Raw genomic sequence first — 19,083 nt, 5'->3', positions numbered from 1 at the left:
AGTGAACATGACATAGCAGCAATTGCCCAACTTCAGAGAGGTGACAGGCATGGGAAGCAGATGCCCAGAGTCAGTTCAGCAGAGGATGGGAGTTAAAAATCTGAAACCAGACAAGATGGAGGTACCATTAGCCAAGAACACTGGAGATCTGGGTGCAGAGGTTCAACCTATAATAGAACAATAGGAGGTGGTCAGTAATAGCACCAAAGAGAGGTTGACATTTGGAGTCAATGCCTAGTTTTGGTCAACTCAGTGGCCTGTCAATTTTAGGCTGTTGGTACTTCACGATGGACTATTGATCGAGTGTTAATAACAGATTTATCACCTCTGTACTTTTCTTCATGCTATTTCCTTTGGACCTCACTGTTTACAATTCCCACCCACCTTACTCCAAACTCTGTGTGTGTGAACTGCAACTCATGAAAACACCTCTTGCGTTTGATAAGGTGGGCTGTAGTCCATGTGCGTTTGTGCTGTGGTGAAGTTGTTAGTCATTTAGGTGTCACAGGACTCTTTATTGCAACAAAAGCAAAAATCTCAGGCAACACCCTGCAAGGGGTGTCACCACGTTCCACCACCCAGCTTTGCCACTGGTCTCCCCATCCTCTAGGGGTGGAGAGGGACTGGTGGTAAAGCTCTGTGGAACACCTCCCCTCCTGCTGAGTCGATGAGAGGGGAGGCATTATGCCACCCAGCTTTGCTACCTGGCAGGGAGAGGAGATCTCCCCCAGCCCACCCAGCAGTGATGAAGTTTTGCACTGGCTTCACCTGAAGGGAAGAGTCAATGCAAAGCCCTATTGCTAGGCAGGAGGATCTATCCCCCCCCCCCGCCTGGTGGGGTGGTCTCCTTACAGAGTTTGTGTCCCCCATCATGGGGGTGGCAGTGGTGTGTTTTGCCTTAGGTGCCGAAACTCCTCAGGCCGCCCCTGCTTGATAATATACAGTACACACTGGGGTACACTATGTCCTTGTAGTGCTGTTGTCTGCTGTGGCCCTATGTCAACAAACTGGGGTCACAGAGGACGACTGACAGTCTCCTTTGCCTGCAATCGAGGGACCTTGGGATTTTGTTTGATGGAAGCTTTAAAAAAAAAAAAAGTTGTCCATGGTTATTTCATTACTTCCTAAGTACTCAGTCATATCCCCCGGGCACCACGGGGCATTATTCATTACCTATATGGAGAGCAGATGATGACTCCCTTTAGGAAGTGGAAATGCTTGCATAGAATTCAGAGTTGGAATATCAAGTCCAAAAACACTGCGGAGTGTCGGCTATATCCTAGTAACGATTTATAGGCAATTCTTTCCTGAGATCAAAGCTGTGGAGATTTTTTCTCCTTTTTGGTTTAAAAAAAGGGGGAGAGAGAGAGAGAGAGAGAGAGAGAGAGAGAGAGAGAGAGAGAGAGAGAAAGAAAGAAAGAAAGAAAGAAAGAAAGAAAGAAAGAAAGAAAGAAAGAAAGAAAGTCAAATCCCTAGTAAATGGAACAGTATAATTTAATCTTCCAGTCCATGAAGTTTTCTCCAGGTTTCATTTGACAAGGATTCAGAAAACTTAGTTTAAGATGATTCTCTCTCCTTTGTTTTCTGCAAATATTCTATATTGTGTGAAACACTTTGCTTTCAGCTAGCAAACACTATCTGTGGCATTTTCTGGGAAGAAATATGATTGAGATGACTAAAGTGTTCTCTATTTTTAGGGTAGCTGTGGTGCCAGACTTCAGATAACATAGACGGCTCAAACACTTGGTTTTGGTTGTTTTCTTTTGCAGAACCAAAAATGTTTATCAATCACATTAATGATTTTGGCATTCTGAATGTTAAATGCTTTCCCTTCTCTAGAGATGCAAAAGGGAAACTTCCAATTGATTTTCCATGGAGCTGAACTGGACCGTATAAAACAAGAATGCAATGGAAATAATTATAACAAAATGTTGCAGTGTGAAGTGCTCCAGTTACTATTCTGAGCCCCATCAACACCATACATTTAAAGCAGTATTGTACCACTTTAAACAGTCATGGCTGCCCACAAAGTTTCCTGGGAGCTTTAGACTGTTAAGGGTGCTGAGGGTTGTTAGAAGAGCCTTCTTCCCCTCACAGAACTACAATTCCCAGAGTGCCATGGGAAGAGGAATTGATTGTTAAACCACTCTGGGAACTGTAACTTTGTGAGGGGAATAGTGTTATCCTGCTTTAGCTGTGTAATGCAGATGAGGATCCATTCCATCATGTCCTCCTCCATGGGGATCCAGTCTATTTCCTCTCCTAGCTGGTTTTCCATTCCTAGTTTCCACTAACAGCCAATTGCAAATGTATAATTGGGAGCTCACTTTAAGCATCCGCCTCCTTGAGCCGCATCCTTTCCTGCCTTACACCTGATGTCATGTATAACATTGGGTATCAGGGAACATGGGTGTAGTTTGGGAGAAGCAGCCTCCTGGACCAAACTGGGACCTGTGTGCTGGGCTTATTTAGTCCCATCCCAGTTATAGATGAAAGACTTGGAAGAGGGCTAGGCCCTCAACCTCATCCCAGGTATTTCTGTCACTGAAGGACAGGGATTTGCTTGCCTTGCAAGAGGACCCCAGCCCACTCATATCAGGGTAAAGGTGAGGGTGGCTGAATTTAATGTGAGTTAAAGAAATTGACTTTTTTCTGTGTTGCCTATGTGTTAGTTTATTAATTTTCCAATGTACATAATTCTAAGCTAGTGAAAATGTTTTGTCATTTTTGCCTGTGTTTAAGTGTTTCCTTTTCATCATTGTTTTCAGATCTGATTGTAGGTGCATTTGGAGCTGGCAAGGTAGTTGTTTACAGGTATGTACTACTTTATGCATACATGAAGATTCTGCCATTGTCACTCACAGGCAGGGATAGGGGAGAAAATAGGTTCGGTTTGCATTTAAATGTGAATCTGCCAAATATACACTCTTTGAAACAACATGAGAACCAAAACAGAGCCATCCTTTGAAATTTGTACTGAACTTTGCGACTGAAGTTCTCCAAATAACATTCAGACATGCATTATATTCTAAAATTCACTTCTGTTTGGAGAAAGTGTTTGCCAAAATGTGTACATTATTCAGACATGTATACAAAAATGTGTTTATTAGGAGGAACTTGCATTAAAATGTTGGAGAACTTTTATGAGGATTCTTAAAAAAATATTCACAAATTTATGCAGAAAGAGGGAGAATTGTTTATCTCCACTATATTCTGCTATATTTCCTCATACCCTATTTATGTGGATTTTGAAAGGAAGCTATCCTGGCTTCTCACCTTTCTCTGTTTAGTTTTTCCTAGGGAGTTGAATTAAAGCTATGCATTTAATTACAAGCAAGTTACTTGGAGAGATTCTAAGTAATTATTTTTGTAGCCAGGGCTGTTTCCAGCTGCTTTTTCTATTATGACTTCTTCTCCTTCTTGGCTTGTAGACCACTTGGCTTAAGATCTATCAGCTACTTTGTATCATAGAGCAGTTTGAAAAAAAGTTCCCCTTCTCCTCCCCAAAAATCATATGAGTCACAAATGCAAAATGTGGCAGAACTGAAACAGAATATTTTTTATTTTATTTTTTTTGTTGGAGAATGTTACATTGTCGAGAGACAACAACAGTCCTCTACAGATGTTCTAAAACTTGGTATGATCAAGCTGTGGAAGTGTAGTGTGGTTGCAATGATAGGCCCCACACATGACCTCCATGCATTGATTGAACCAGGGGGTGGCAGTGTGGTCCCCTCCAGATGTTGTTGGGTTCCCGCCCTCATCATCCTTGACCACTGGCAGACCTGGCTCAGACTGATGGAAGTTGTAGTGTTAACCACATCTAGTGGGCATCATGAATCAGACTCTGTGTGCCAGTCTTGAATTTAAGCACTGGTATTATAGCCATGGGTGATGAAGACTTCATGCAAGTTGCTGAGTAGGCTGGCAGACATTGGTCCTCTGTGTCCAGCACAGAAATCAAGCAGGCTGATGGAGGAAACAATCCTCTCCTTTGTACCCAGCACAGAAATACAGCTCTCCACCCTTCCTTTGCCAAATTTGACTAGGTTAAGGCTTTATTTATTTATTTATTTATTTATTTGCTTGCTTGCTTGCTTGCTTGCTTGCTTGATTTTTTTTCAGGCTACTAACTTTTGTGGACTTACAGTATTTACAAGGCTGGTGTATACTAATCCTGCATGCACAGGCTCACGTTCGGGACACTTCATTACATACAGGGAGCCCATGAATGCACAAGTGAAATGTCAATGGTAGACTAACATGCTTTAAGATAAACATTGGGTGACATTCAATTAAGTTATACCCACAGCTGCCACACTGAAATGCATTTAAGATTATTTATTTCAGTGAGCCTATTCAGAGTATGATCAAGACTAACACCATATCTTGTTTTGTGAATAAAGTTGTCATTAAAATGTATATTCAAGGGCACTGTTAAAAGTCCTCTCTGTTATAACAGTGAAATCAGTGGTAGGTTCAAATTAACAGTGGTAATTCATTCTTTGTGGAATATATTTCCCAAAGAAGAAGCTTCCCTTTTCCTGATCCTCCAGCCCTTCAAAAGGTAATGTGAGACCATCCTGCTCAGGAAAATATTTAGAGAATTCCTGTGCACTTGCTTTGTGTGTAAACATTTTTTTTTAAATGTACCTTTGATGTCGTTGCTGCTTATTTTACTGGATTTACAGTTGTTTTATATTGCATCATGTTAGAGCTGTATAAGACAACACTTTAAAGCTTTGGCTGGGAAGTGGTGTATATATTGCTTTAATAATATTAGCACATGCGGGTTTGCCTCTTTGTGCGTAGGTGCATTTAGCAAATCACTATTAACAGAATTAGGCTAGATCTTAATCAGATATACAAACACAGGGAACATGAATGAGTCATTAACCTCCAAAGCGTGGGCTTGCACACCGTCCCTGTGGGAAAATGTGTGTGCTCCTAATGTGGGCACTGTGCGTGCACCTCCCAGCAGGAGTTTGATTGTTTATGATATGCACTAATACAGGAAGTGTGACTCATGCTTTCTGCGGTCCCACGTGTCATTAACATCCACAGTAACTGAATATTCTTCTTCCTCTCTTCTGTTGTCTCTTGTTCCTTTTCTACATACTCAGCTTTTGCTTTTCTCCCCTGCAGAGCGAGGCCGGTGGTGACAGTCGATGCGCAGCTCTTGCTTACCCCAGTGATCGTAAATCCGGAAAATAAAACCTGCCAGATTCCCGGCTCAGTGACTTTGGTGGCTTGGTAAGTTGGCAATAGGAACAGACGAGTCTTTCACACCAGTCTTACGTCCACAGCAGTCCATGCATGGAGCCCCTTTGTATGCATGTATTTGAGGAGGCACATCTCTGTGTGCTCACAGAGATCCTCTGCTGAAGTGGGTGAGGATGGCTTGCAGGTGAGCATCTGTGCACCAGAGCTGTGCGCTGGCAGCCCAAGAAGTCAGGGCCATGGCATTTCCCCTCCCATTTTAAGCTGCTTTCTATTGTTGCATAGTTAAACTATGGAATTCGCTTTCAACAGGAGGCAATGACGGTCGCCAACTTGGCTGTCTTTAAAAGAGGATTAGACAAATCCATGGAGGATGAGGCTAACAGTGGCTACCAGCCATGATGGCTGTGTTCCACCTCCACTGCTGGAGGCATTATGCTTCTGGATTCCAGTTGCTGGAAGCTACAGCAGGAAAGAGAGCTGTTGCATTCAGGCCCTGCTTGCAGGCTTCCCATAGGCATCTGGTTGACCACCATGAGAACAGGATGCTGGACTAGATGGGCCAATGGCCTGATCCAGCAGGTTCTTCTTACGTTCTTATGACTGTCCTCTTACCTTATGATCTTGAAACTCCATAGTTCCTGTGGAATAAATAAAACCGCTATGGCAGCTGTTAAATAGAGAAAACATTTTGGGGAGCAAATCACAGCTGTCCATGATATGGAATCTTGAATTAGATTATGGAAGTCACTGCATAGTTTACACATATGTCCAAGACACCATGACTCCATGTGTTCCTGCCAGACCTGCAGATGCCGGGTGACTTTTGTCACTGACAGTGAGATGTTGCGTGTGCTTGGACAGAAGCACAGGGTCAGAGGCTTTTAAGTGTAATACCAACCACATGGAATGCCATAACCAGGAAGTGCTTTTCAGCTTCTTGTATGTGAAGAGTTGTAACATTCCTGTAAATCTTATATGCAGTCCAAAGTTAGTGGAAGTCTGCTCTGCAGGAATGTAAATGCAAGCTTCGGTGTAAACTATGTGAATTGGTTCTTCAGGGTACTGACATTATTTGTGCGTCTGTCAGAACCCATTAGAAGTAATGGACGCCAAATATTGGACAATTTTATTGTATCTGGGTCTCTCTCTCTCTCTCTCTCCATATATATACTACCTGCCTCTTTTATCCCCAGAAGGCACTCAAGTCTACAAGTAAAGTAGACCCCCTCCTTTTGGGGTCTTCTGAATTATTGGCAAGGATCAATAAATGTATCCATCATAACACTATACTTAATGCCTGATCTATATCAGAATGAGGTGTGCATGAAGCACTGGCACAGTCACGAGATTAAAAAAATGGAATGTTCCACTTCAGACCATCATGAGGGAATAACATTTTTTTGTTGCTCCACTATTGAGGGAAAAACAAAAATTGTCCGTGCAAGAAGAAAACTGGCGTGGAGGAAGTGACATGGGCTAGAATTCTTTTCCCTTGTGCTGTTGTTGTTGTTTTCAGTTGCAGAGAATTATTATGTGGGAGAGCATTCAAAATTTTATTCCTCACCTACATTCTGAACTGGCACAATCCATTCTGCCATCTCAGGATTCTTATTCACCTGCATATGTTCTGAAGGTCTGGAGGCACCAGAATAATATTCTGATTTCTGCTACTTCTGTAGAAACTTGACTCCATGGGAAAGGAACTGCTTAAACTTGTATGTTCTCATAGATATATATAATAGTATATGTTATATAGGTGCCACAACAGATAGATGGTTATGGTCCTGACCATTTTGGTATAAAATATGCTTCCCTAAAGGTTTTTACTCCGGCTATAAAACTTTTTAATCCTGTCTCCGAAATGATGGAAGAGCAGCTGTTAGTTTTCTATGCTGTAATTTTTCTCTGTAGTTGTTATAACCTCGTGTTGTACATATGCAAACAATTATTAGGGAAACTCCAACAGACAAATATTTCCTCTGCCCCATGGGATAGATTTCTGTATCTCTTAGCCAGCTGTGCAGCTTGTGCAAAATGCCCGTTGATTGACATTTCAAAATAAAATGAATGAAAGGAGGTCATCTTAACCAGAAAAAACTCTGGGAGTCTAAAGATTTGGATTACTGTACACTATCCCAGTATAAGACAAATATTGTTTTAACCATGTGGGAAATTGTTATTAAAATGTGCATGCTTTGTTTTCCTACAGAGACAGAAAAACTCTGAAATATGTAGTTAAAACCGAGCATGCCTTAAAATGTGTTAAAATTCGAAGTTATAAACAGAGGGTGGGGGGTAGAAGCTGGGTTCCCCCTCCCTTGTAAATTACAGCTGGGCAAAGGTGATTGCACCTTAAGGATTTCTTACATGTTGAACTTTTTTTCTCCTTAGTCCATTTTTGTACTCAGGTATCCCAAGTGCAAAACATTTTGAGAGTACTGGCTCTGATTTGGATCCAAATAGACACTGATTTTTTGGGGGGTGGCTTCGCATCCATTTTCAGGAGCATCCTGTTTGGACATCCTGTTCACAGGTAAAGGCTACATGTGAGCAGAAATGAACTTGCTAAGCTCCACCCCATGTGACTATTCCCTTCAGTCTCCATGAGTTGGAGAGCAAAGCCTGAAGCAAGGGGCTTCTTCTGTTCCCAAAGACTCCCTGTGTGATATAGAACCCCACTTCTGTAAGGAACCTCCATGCGTAGAGGAAGCTCCCTGCTTCAGACTTCACCCTCTAATAGGAAGTCAGAGCTTAGCACATTCACCCCTGCTGTGATTGTATTTAATCTTTACATGTGGGCAGTATACCCAAACAGGCCTCTTGATAAGAGATGGGAGGATCGGTCAATTTTGGTTCTCTCCATTTCTCATTTTTTCCTATTTTAAATTGAGTTCCCCAGGTTTCTCCAGCAAAGGCGAATTATTGTACAAATTCATCCTAATAAACAAATATTTTGCTGCACTTTTGACTAAGGTACACATTTCTGCAAGCAATCTCTCTAGTGCATTTTCACTAATATATTCATTTTATTATGCACATATCCCCCTAACATATGCATTTTTTGCAAACACTGGTTGGAGAGCCACATTGCAAAATTTGGACAACTGTGAATTTTGAAGGTTGGCTGTTTTTGCTTCTCCTGCAAGTGCAAATTAGATAAATTCAGTTCTAAATGTGAACTGACTTGGGTTTCTTCCTCATCCCTGCTTTATGATGTGTGGGCAACCGATTTCTCTCTTGGGATCATTGTAGGCATTAAATTAGGACAAGGGCAAGGAACCTTTTTCAGACCCAAGGAGTGCATTTTCAGCTGGGCAACCGTCTGGGGAGTCACATGACACTGGTCAGCAGGGCCAGGGACAAACGTGGGCGGAGCAATGAATGCAGATGTCACCTGTGCGCAGTAGGCTAGTTTCTACACACACACACACCCCTCTCTGTCCTCCATCCAGACAACCAAAAGGCAAGAACACTCAAGGAGGGCTGTGGCCTGGGGAGAGTCCTAAGGACCAGATAGAGAAGCCTGGAGAGCTGTCTTTGGCCCTCAGACCTGAGTTTCCTCAGTCCTGAATTAGAAACTCAAACCATAGTGGAATTTAATCATTTATCTTTATTGATCTGAGCAATTGTAAACATTTTTGCAGTCTGAACATCCTGAATGCATGAAGACATATCGTAACAGTATGTAAGGAGGCAATCCTACCTAACACACACTTTTTAGTTACAGGTGGGTAGCCGTGTTGGTCTGCCATAGTCGAAACAAAATAGGAAATTCTTTCCAGTAGCACCTTAGAGACCAACTGAGTTTGTTCAGATACTTTTTAGGGAGCATGCACACTTCTTCAGATACTTCTTCAGATACTTTTTCGTGTGCATGCAACACACTTTTTAGGGAGTGAGATCTAATGAATATAGTAGGGCTTAGTTTCAAGTAAACATTTGCAGCATTACACTGTAAAGCAGAAATATCTGGGGGCAGATCACAAGTGAGAAAACATATTGTCTTACAAATATATATTGCAAATGTTCCTGTCTTTATACAGATTCGTATGTGTGAAAATTCACTGGCAGGGTTGAAGGGAAATAAGAGTTGTTTTAGTCTGACCTCCTTGAGTAACCCTGGGCCAAGGGAAGGAAATTTATAGTTTATAAGATCTGTCTCCATCTACAGTTGTCCATTGTACAGATCTTTTATCAGCCCCTTACTGTCAGGGTGAAGTGTTAGACCCTTTGCCACCAAAACAATGCAAACTTTGCATGGAAGAGTGATTTCCATCCGTTAATTGTTCTAAAACTGGCATTTGTGAATAGGTCTGGATGTGCATGTGTTTTTGTACAGAGTTATAAATTAATCTCCATGGTCATAAACCCTCCCGGTTCACTGCGGAGTCACTTTGATTTCTATGCCAGCTTCTTAAAGTACAGCATCTTAGTTTCAGCATTTTCCTTTCCATAGCAGAGGAATGGAAGAGTCAAGAACAGTGAGGGATGAATATGGCCAAAGGTAGTATCAAATACTTAGGGAGGGACTTGTTTAGGCTGAGGGATGAGGACTAAGCGAAGGGCTTCACAGAAGAAGAGGGACTTGAAAGGAGTGTAAGAAATGATACCACATAGTTCTAGATGGGACTTCCAAGAATAAGAGCAGCATGGGAAAATGGAGCAGGAGAGGTAGCCAAGGATGTCAGGGTGGGAGGAACAATGGTTATTTGCAAAGAAAAAAATGCACAGTTTGTGGCTGCACTGAAGCATAATAATAAACTATGGTTCATCATTATGTTCATGAGTCTCAGGCTCATGCATTCTCTCCTCCCATCTTGGAAGCTCTCGTGTTTCTTTCCAGTTGACCATAGTTTACTCTTATGTCCAAACTCTAAACTGGTGGGGCTGTTTTATTGTTTTATTGGGGCTGAGGTTTGCAGGGAAAGTGGATGTGGTCATGCCGAGTGACTTCTGAGCAGGCTGTGTCAGACACACTCTGAGAAGCCTTACAGGGAGAGTAGAACCATGGACAGCTCCCAATGGGTCCTTCTGGTTTGTGCCTTCCCTCATATTGCTGCCTGAGCAGAAAAGCTATAGTTGACCACACATCGCTTTGGTTTTTAGAGCAGTGGTGCCTGATTTTGTATCTGTTGACTTCTGCCTGGTCAGGGAGTTGGAGGTACTGTTGAGGACTCATCTTCTGAGTCCAAGAACAATGGTAGGGCAATATTTTCCAGTACCAAGGACATGGGAGAGGGGGTGGAAGTTCCCTGGGTAAAGCATACTTTATTCTTTCTGAAGAAGTGTGCATGCACACAAAAGCTTATACCTAGAACAAACTTAGTTGGTCTCTAAGGTGTGGGTGGCACTGTGGTCTAGGGCTTGCCGATCAGAAGGTCGGTGGTTCGAATCCCCGTGACGGGGTGAGCTCCCATTGTTCGATCCAAGCTCCTGCCAACCTAGCAGTTCGAAAGCACATCAAGTGCAAGTAGATAAATAGGCGGGAAGGTAAACGGTGTTTCCGTGTGCTGCTCTGGTTCGCCAGAAGCAGCTTAGTCACGCTGGCTCGCTCGGCCTATAGAGCAAGATGAGTGCCGCAACCCCAGAGTCATCCACGACTGGACCTAATGGTCAGGGGGTACCTTTACCTTTACCTTTAAGGTGCTACTGGACAATATTTTAACTTTTTTAATTTATTTTGACTGCGTCAGACCAACATGGCTACCTACCTGAATCTAGAACCTTACTTTGAGTCTTCCTTGGGGAATTGGTAACCCCTGGTGTCGGGTCCCATGAGAGGCTGCTTCATAAACCAAGATTTGAAGTTGTCTTGTTTTCCATCAGCCATAGTTAAGCCTAACAACAGTTTATCCGGGTTTGAACATAACCCAAAATTGCAGTTGGTTGATAATGGAAGCGGAAGCTTCCAATCTCCTTATTGCTGTCCTAGGAGAGTGGGGCAGGAGTATGCAAGCCTGAGGTTTGCCTGTAGTCTTTCACTTATTTATTTTTTTAAAAACACCATAGTTTATTGTTAGTAACCAGTATGGGCCAAGGATATGAAGTGTTCTAAAACTAAAGACAAAAACTTTGTTCTCAGTGCAGAAGGAATAGAGAGTCATTTTAGGAATTTGAAGAGGAGTGTTGCATGATCTGAGCAGTATGAGACATAATTTAGTTTGGCAGCTGAGTTCTAGATAGAGGTGAAAGGGTAAAGGTGCTTCATTTAAAAAAAAAATCCCAAAGCAGCTTTCATAAGAATAAAAATAGGACAGCCTCTCCCTGCCCACAGGCTTACAATTTAAAGGGCCCAGCACAAAAAAATTAAATGGTTGAGGAGGGAAGAGGAAAACAAGCAAACTGTAAAACAGCTTGAGAGACAGAAATTGTGGTGTACAAATGGTGATTTCTTCAGCATTCTCGGCAGGGAATGTGTGGAGTCATGAAATCTGTTGAGGATCAGCGACTGGACATATGAGTAATGGAGATACAAAGGTTTCACTAATTCTACCTATACGGGCGAATGGTTTTTCTAGTTCAAAACCATTCAGTCTCCCTTACACGTCCTGCATTGTTGATCAGTTTGCCCTATAAGGAAGTTTTTATTTGTGATCAGGTTTAGTCATTAGATCATATGCATACCGTGTCCACCGTTCTCCCCTTATTTCCTACTCTGCACTGCTCCATAAATTAAGCAATGTTCAGTTATTCATCTCTTGGCAATTCCAAGGGAAAATGGGTCAGAATTTGGGGGTTCTTCAAGGCTCTGAAATAACCCTTCATAACAACCGTTGGAGTTTATGGGAAAGCCCTGCTTAATGATATGTGGCAAATTGTTTGCCCTGGAGGAAGAAGTGGAATAAGGTCAAGCACGTTATATGAAACCCAGATGTGGTCCTTTTTCAGCGAGACTGTCAGAGGAAGCTGATACGGAATTCTAATAAGATTAGAGGTTGTTCCAGAGGTGATATTGCCGGTTTTGAACTTCTAGTGTCTGCAGATATGTATTTAGTAACTTGGGACTGAAAATAAAAATGACTAATGCAAGGTCTTGCCCAAGAAGCTGTCTTCTACTTAACCTGCAGTTTTTGTAAAATGATAAAATTATAACATTTCCCCAAAAAAATAATTGGAATCACCAAAGAAGATTTTTCAGGTTTTGTATAGAGAACGTTCCCGTCCTATCCTGTTTAATTTGCACAAGGGGTTGTGTTTTGTGTTTCAAGTTTCACCTCTGAACACATAGATTGACCTGTCATCAGGAGCAAGTCACAAATGATGGATTTCCAGCAACACTGATTAGCAGGAAATTGTACTTTTCTAGCAGGATAGAGTTGGTTATAATGACTTAACATCCATCTGTGGTTGTTTGTGAAAGCCTTTTTAGCATAGCCTGATTAAAAATTTATCTTTTCATAATGCAAAGGAAAGTCTTGCAGCTCAACGGCTTCTCAATTTATGATTCGGGATGTTCTGTCTAAAAAAGAATTGCTTGGTTTGAAAGTCTGACTTGGTATGTCAGAAGAAATGTGTTGTATCAAATATTTAGCTTAAATTATGTTCCTGGTGTGATTGGACTTAGAAGACAGGCCCATATTTATCTTAGCTGGTTCGTGCCAGCTTTATAGACTGAAGATCAGTTCATTTAAGCACATGTAATCAGGTTCAAAGCTCACTGGGTGACCTTTGACCAGTCTCTGTCTTTCAGCCCAACCTACCTAACTGGGTTATTGAGAGAATAAACTGTACTGAGAACCACTTACGCCACTTTGAACTCCATGTAATAAATAAATGTAATAAATAAAATAATCTAAGGCCTGCACATGCAAGACTTCCATTGTCTTCTGTAGGCGAGGTAAAAGAGAAGCAGTTTAATGCTCTTTCCTCATAGGAAATGCATGAGAGGGCAAACTTCCAGTCTCTTCAATAGCAGTTATGTCCAAGAGGGCTTGCTTGAAGTCTATTTTACCAAGGCTTCCATTTAAACTCATTTGGTTTCATGAGCATGATCATTCAGTAAAGGTTCAGAGAATTGTAGTTTAGAGGAAAAAACCAAGTTATTTTTTATAGAATTAGAGTTCCCTCCTAAGGTCTTTGTGGAGATGGGATAGTTATAAATTCAAGATGGTGGCCGTGTCATGGATCTTGAGCAGGTTACTTTCTTATGGCAGTTTTGAAAAGAGAGAAACAAAATCCAAAAGTCATAATATATAGATACAGCTATATTCCTATGCAGAGTTTGAACAAGTGCACTATGGACAGCTTTAAAAGAGAGGTTTCATGAAATCCATGGAGGATTAGGCTACCAGTGGCTACTAACCCTGATGACTATGCTCCATATCCACTGTCAGAGGAAGTATGCTTCTGAATATTTGCTGGAAACTGCATGGAGAGAGAGCGCTGTTGAGCTCAGGTCCTGCTTTGGGGCCTGCCATGGTATCTGTTTGGCCACTTGGAAAATAGGACACTGAACTAGATGGGACACTGACCTGATCCAGTAGGCTCTCCTTACGTTCTAATGTTATTCTTCCCATTTCCTTTGTAGTTTTACTGTAACTGTCTGTGTGGCTTTTGAAGGTCCAGGCATTTCAGAAAAAATAGGTAAGACTTTTTAACACCTGTAAGATTGTGGTTTAAGATTAACTGACTTTCTGTTGCCATATTTAAACTTGCCTTCGTTACCTGCCCTGTTAAGCTCCATTAGGGCTCTGTTGGGGCCGAACTAGACACAACCTCAATTGTTGATCAAAGAATCACAGAATTGCAGAGTTGGGAGGGACCATGAGGGTCATCTGGTTCAAACCCCCTCAAATGTGAGGATATTTTGCCCAACGTGGGGCTTGAACCCACGGCCCTGAGTCTCACGTTCTGCTGATTGAGCTTATGTGGGAGTTCTGTGTAAATAGCAGTCATGGGAAAACCTGAGCACCATCTGGGTGGGAAGGGGGAATTTCACTCTGCCTCTTCTTGCCACAGTCCTGACAAACATTGACTCTCCAAAGCTGCTATTTGCTTTAAAGGGAAGTCCCAGAGCCCACACTGGGATTATTAACTTCATGCCCAGTTGGGTTCTAGAAGTCATTGGGAATGCCTATGTAGGCCTTTGGCCTCCTTGTACTAATCACAGTTCTTGAACCTGAAAGAAACCAGATGGATTGGGTTTTACACAGTGTTATTTTTCTTTTCTTTTTTTAAAAAAAGAGGTGCCGGAACTCACCATGAACACCTCCCTTGTTCTCTTAGAATGGCAATGGCACCCAACAGAGAGGTGCCAGAATTGAGTTCCTGTGAGTTCCCCTTGAAGGAAAGCCCTGGTTTTACAAATGTAGGCACCATCTGCATTATAAAATTGAAGCAGTATCATACCACTTTAAGCAGCCATCGCTTTCCCCAAAGAACTCAGGGAACTGTAGTTTGTTAAGGGTGGTGGGAATTGTTAGGAGACCTCTGTTTCCCCTCTCAGAACTACAATTCCCAGAGTTCCTTGGGAAAGGCCATTGACTAGGACCTGGCATTTACCGCATCATGCTGAGTGCTGTTACCGTACTTGATTAAAACGTTTTACTTGAAAGAAGATTGCTTGCATTTTTGTACATTATTTTGAAATGGTCAATTTGTGCTGTAATGACATAAGAAGTATCTGGACCATTTCCTTTTGGGAAACAGTCATTGGTCAGCTGAACAAATGGTAAACCTCTGTCAGAAATGCGGATGTTTGAAAAAACAAAAATAATTAGCTTTCTGTAAAACCAGATCAGAATTTGAAGTGGAGCATCCAGTTGACTGTTTTTATGATGTTTGGTTTGCTTACATTCCTTTTAGCTCTGAGAGCTGAACTCCAGCTAGATGTGTTAAAAGTGAAAGGAGCTGTTAAGCGTGCTCTCTTGCTTGACTACCATCAGCCCCAGCATGTCTTCCTCTTCACAATAGACAGGCAGAAGCGGCTCACTTGCAAGGACTTTGTGGTTTATCTCAGAGTAAGTTTTGCTCTTTGCTGTGTCCAGAAAATTATTGCTTTGGGGGCAATTCTTTCAGAATATAGTCACTATCTGGGTGATTAAACTAGGACTGTCAACAGAAGTAATATAAGTACACCCCCCCACCCATATTGTATGGGCAGATGTTTTTACAGATGTGGAAAGAGCTGTACTGCCATATCAGAGGCAACTCTTATACTATGAACCTTGTAATTTCTATTAGGTTAGTTCGCAGAAAATATATATATATAAATGTTTTTATCTCACTGGCTTTTCTGATCTGGGGGAACAATTTGTTATCACTGGTTTTGTGAGAGCAGCTTTTCAGAAAGACCCCCCCCCCCAAAAAAAAAGATGCTAGTGATTATGAACAAGTTGGAGTTAATTTGACAATTCAAATGATTAAGCAATCTGCTCAAGTGGGTTTGGGAGGCACCTTTGGGTTACATACAAGGGAATGTTATAGGTGATGGTGGAGAGTTTTTCAAAACCGATGCATATGACTCCTTTCCTATGGAACACCTCAACACTATTCCTTCCATAGGTCACATATGTGCTGCTTCCATTTCAGCAAAGAGCTTGTGGGAACCGAGCTCTTTAGAAGTACAACATCAAGTCAGACTACTGCTTTGAAATAGTTCTGGCTCTGCACAGATTAGCAACCTGCTTCTCAAGTGCGGATGTTGCAGAAGCAGTGTGTTTTGGAAACTTTGCTATAAGTGAGGTAACTTGCTCTTTGTCCTTTTTGGAGACTTTTGCTGCATTCGTCTGCAAACTTACCTAGTTGAACTAAATCCAGTGGTCCTCACTTCTTAGTAGACAGTCATAGGATCAGGATATTAATTGCTTCATTGCTGAAACATAGACTACACACACACACACACACACACACACACACACACACAGAGTACATTAATGAAGTGCAACGTAAGTGAAGAGTTTCTATATGATTTCTCTCCCGCAGGATGAAACTGAATACCGAGATAAATTGTCTCCAATCAGCATAAGTTTGAACTACAGCTTGGATGAATCCACCTTTTCAGATGGTTCAGCTGTGAACCCAATATTGAACTATTACCAAGAAAAGTACATCGGGGAGCAGGTAGGGTCTTGCATGTGTATTTATTATGCCTCCGAACAGTTAACGAAAACTACCATGCTGTGTGGCATCTTTTATAAGCAGCTTTGTTCATGGTTTCAGCATTCTTTCAGTGTGCGCAACAAGAGCTTAATTTGTTCATTATGGTGAGCTAATTGAACCAGACCTATCTGAAATTTCTCGAACCTCTTTCAGCCTGTGTTTCCCCCCCCCTGAATGTTCTCATTCTCTTAGCCCTAGCTAACTGCAACAGCCTGTAAATCATATTCCTCGCAGCAATGAAAGAAAGATGTGCTCATTCTTTTAATATGCAGTACGTTAACATGTCTTTACATATATAACCAGTCACCACTGGCTCTTTGTATTGGAATCATGGGATTGGAAGCACACAGCCTTTTCAGGGACTTATTTTTAATGGCTATCAAACAAGCATGAAGGAAGGGAAAGGAAATGGCTGGGATTCCTTTCAAGCAGAGCCCCTAACATGAGTGATGCATGTTTTGAACAATGCAGGCTTACATTCTTGTGGATTGTGGAGAAGACAACGTGTGCATTCCTGACTTGAAACTTTCCGCTGTGCCGTAAGTTTGAGCAAATAAACTTGTGTTTTGCACTTAATGGAATAAAGGTGTTCATTAAAAAAAAAAAAATCTGCTTGTGGGCAGGGGGTGGGGACGAGAAACCCATCAAGATTGCCCCATCTGATAGGAAGCAGATATTTCAACTAATGAATGCTGATATGAGCTTTTAAGGTTGTTGTTGTTTTTACAGCCGCTAAATGTGTAGCTTCAAAGGTTTGTCACATCTAAACGCAAAACAAAACGAAGTCACTTCTTTAACAGCTCTGCTTGCTCAGATTTTGCTTATTTCGGCAAAAAATATTTCATATATGCTTCCTGAGCAAAGCCATGGGTAATTGGTTTTGCTCAAGGCTGCAGCCTTCCCTTCTGGCAACAGTGCTGAAAGGGTACTTGTTACAGAGAAGCATGTCTGGATTGAGGATGGAAGTGGGGAAAAACCCCTGCATCCTCAGGGCATTCCTTGAGAGCAATCCTAGTCTCACATCATGCATCCTTTTTTCCAAAGTACACCTTTGCAGTGCAGTAAAGGCCAGCAAATTGGATGGCTTTACAAGAGGATTAGACAAATTCATGGAGGAGAGGGCAATCAGTGACTGGTGATGCTCTACCTCCAGGGGACGCGGGTGGTGCTGTGGTCCAAACCACTGAGCCTCTTGGGCTTGCTGATCAGAATGTCGGTGATTCAAAACCCTGCAACGGGGTGAGCTTCTGTTGCTCTGTCCCAGCTTCTGCCAACCTAACAATTCAAAAGCACACCAGTGCAAGTAGATAAATAGGTACTGCTGCGGCGGAAAGGTAAATGGCATTTCTGTGCGCTCTGGTTTCTGTCACAGTGTTCCGCTGTGCCAGAAGCAGTTTAGACCTGCTGACCACATGACCTGGAAAGCTGTCTATAGACAAATGCCGGCTCCCTCGGCCTGAAAGCGAGATGAGCACCACAACCCCATAGTCGCTTTTGACTGGACTTAACCTCCAGGGGTCCTTTACCTTTACCTTTGCTCTACCTCCACAGTTGGACACCGTAACACTTCCGATTACCAGTTGCTGGAAACCACAAGAGGGGAGAGTGCTGTTGTGTTCATGTCCTGCTCCCTGGTTTCCCATAGGCATCTGGTTGGCCACTATGAGAACAGGTTGCTGGGTCACGGGCCTGATCCAGCATACTCTTCTTATGTCATTACGTCCACCCTAATTGAAAGTCACAAGTGAAAGGAAATGTGCAGCTTGGCAATAATGACACAGGGATGACTCCTCACATCTGCTGAAGGGATGGGTCTTCTGGATCTCTGTTTGCTGAGAAATCGGCACTGTTGTGTATTTTGAAAACATGTTACAAGTTTTATTTCTTACAGGGATAGAGATCAGATCATAATTGGGGAGGAAAACTGCGTCACGCTTATGATCAACTCAAGAAATGAAGGCGAAGGTGCCTACGAGGCTGAGCTCCATATTAAGATACCCCCAGAGGCAGATTACACCGGTGTAGAGCGTAACAGCAAGGTAACATGTATTGGGGCTTGCCATCTTCTTTTTCCCTAACAGAGGCTGCATAACATAAACCTATGGAGGCACTTTGTGGGAGGAGAGCAATGGCAGTCATAGATATTTCATATCAGCTATATTTATTTGAACCAAGTGGGATAGCAGGCCCTGAATGGGCGGGGTACAAATAATAAATATTATTATTATTATTATTATTATTAACAAAATTATTCACACGAAGATGTATAGTAGCCTCCCCCAATATGGTGCCCTCTATCACCCTGACCATTGGGCCATGCTGGCAGGGGCTAATGGGAGTTGTAGTCCCACATCAACTGGAGGACACCAGGCAAGGGAAGACTGGTTATTGTAATGTTGTTCAGCAGTGGAGCTCGAACTGAGCTGGCCGTAGCTTGTTTTACTTGAAAAGTTTAGAGGCACAAGGAGGGGGCACTTTTGGAAGAGCCGAGGTGAAATTCTATCCCCTAAATACACAGACAATTCATGTGCTCACTACAGGGCAGCATATATCAATTCATCTGACTACAAAGCCTGCAAGCTGATACAGCATGAACTTTATTTTGGATAGTTCAAAGCATGACACACACCCCCCCCCCAAGGAACCAAGGTGTGCCAAGTTAATTTCCTTTCGAGAATCAAATATTTTTCTTGTGTTGAAAATAACTTCCCGCTCCTCTTCTTTAGCCTGTTCTACTGATGCAAAACTCACTGAAGGGGG

The 19,083-nt window shown here is 42.2% G+C and overlaps 1 protein-coding gene across 2 annotated transcripts in view; it reads left to right on the top strand.

Moving 5' to 3' along the window:
* Window positions 1-19,083, top strand: part of ITGA8 (integrin subunit alpha 8) — a 118,895-nt gene that overhangs the window by 48,858 nt on the left and 50,954 nt on the right. For both annotated transcript variants that reach the window (XM_033164907.1, XM_033164906.1), the window contains exons 14-20: window positions 2,769-2,814; window positions 5,146-5,253; window positions 13,751-13,806; window positions 15,028-15,182; window positions 16,147-16,284; window positions 16,795-16,862; window positions 18,215-18,362. In XM_033164907.1, the coding sequence (XP_033020798.1) occupies window positions 2,769-2,814; window positions 5,146-5,253; window positions 13,751-13,806; window positions 15,028-15,182; window positions 16,147-16,284; window positions 16,795-16,862; window positions 18,215-18,362 (719 nt within the window). The remainder of the gene's footprint in view (window positions 1-2,768; window positions 2,815-5,145; window positions 5,254-13,750; window positions 13,807-15,027; window positions 15,183-16,146; window positions 16,285-16,794; window positions 16,863-18,214; window positions 18,363-19,083) is intronic.

This window comes from Lacerta agilis, chromosome 12, assembly GCF_009819535.1.
Source record: "Lacerta agilis isolate rLacAgi1 chromosome 12, rLacAgi1.pri, whole genome shotgun sequence".
In the NCBI taxonomy this organism is placed as follows: Eukaryota; Metazoa; Chordata; class Lepidosauria; order Squamata; family Lacertidae; genus Lacerta; species Lacerta agilis.
This window is presented reverse-complemented; position numbering and strand designations above follow the sequence as displayed.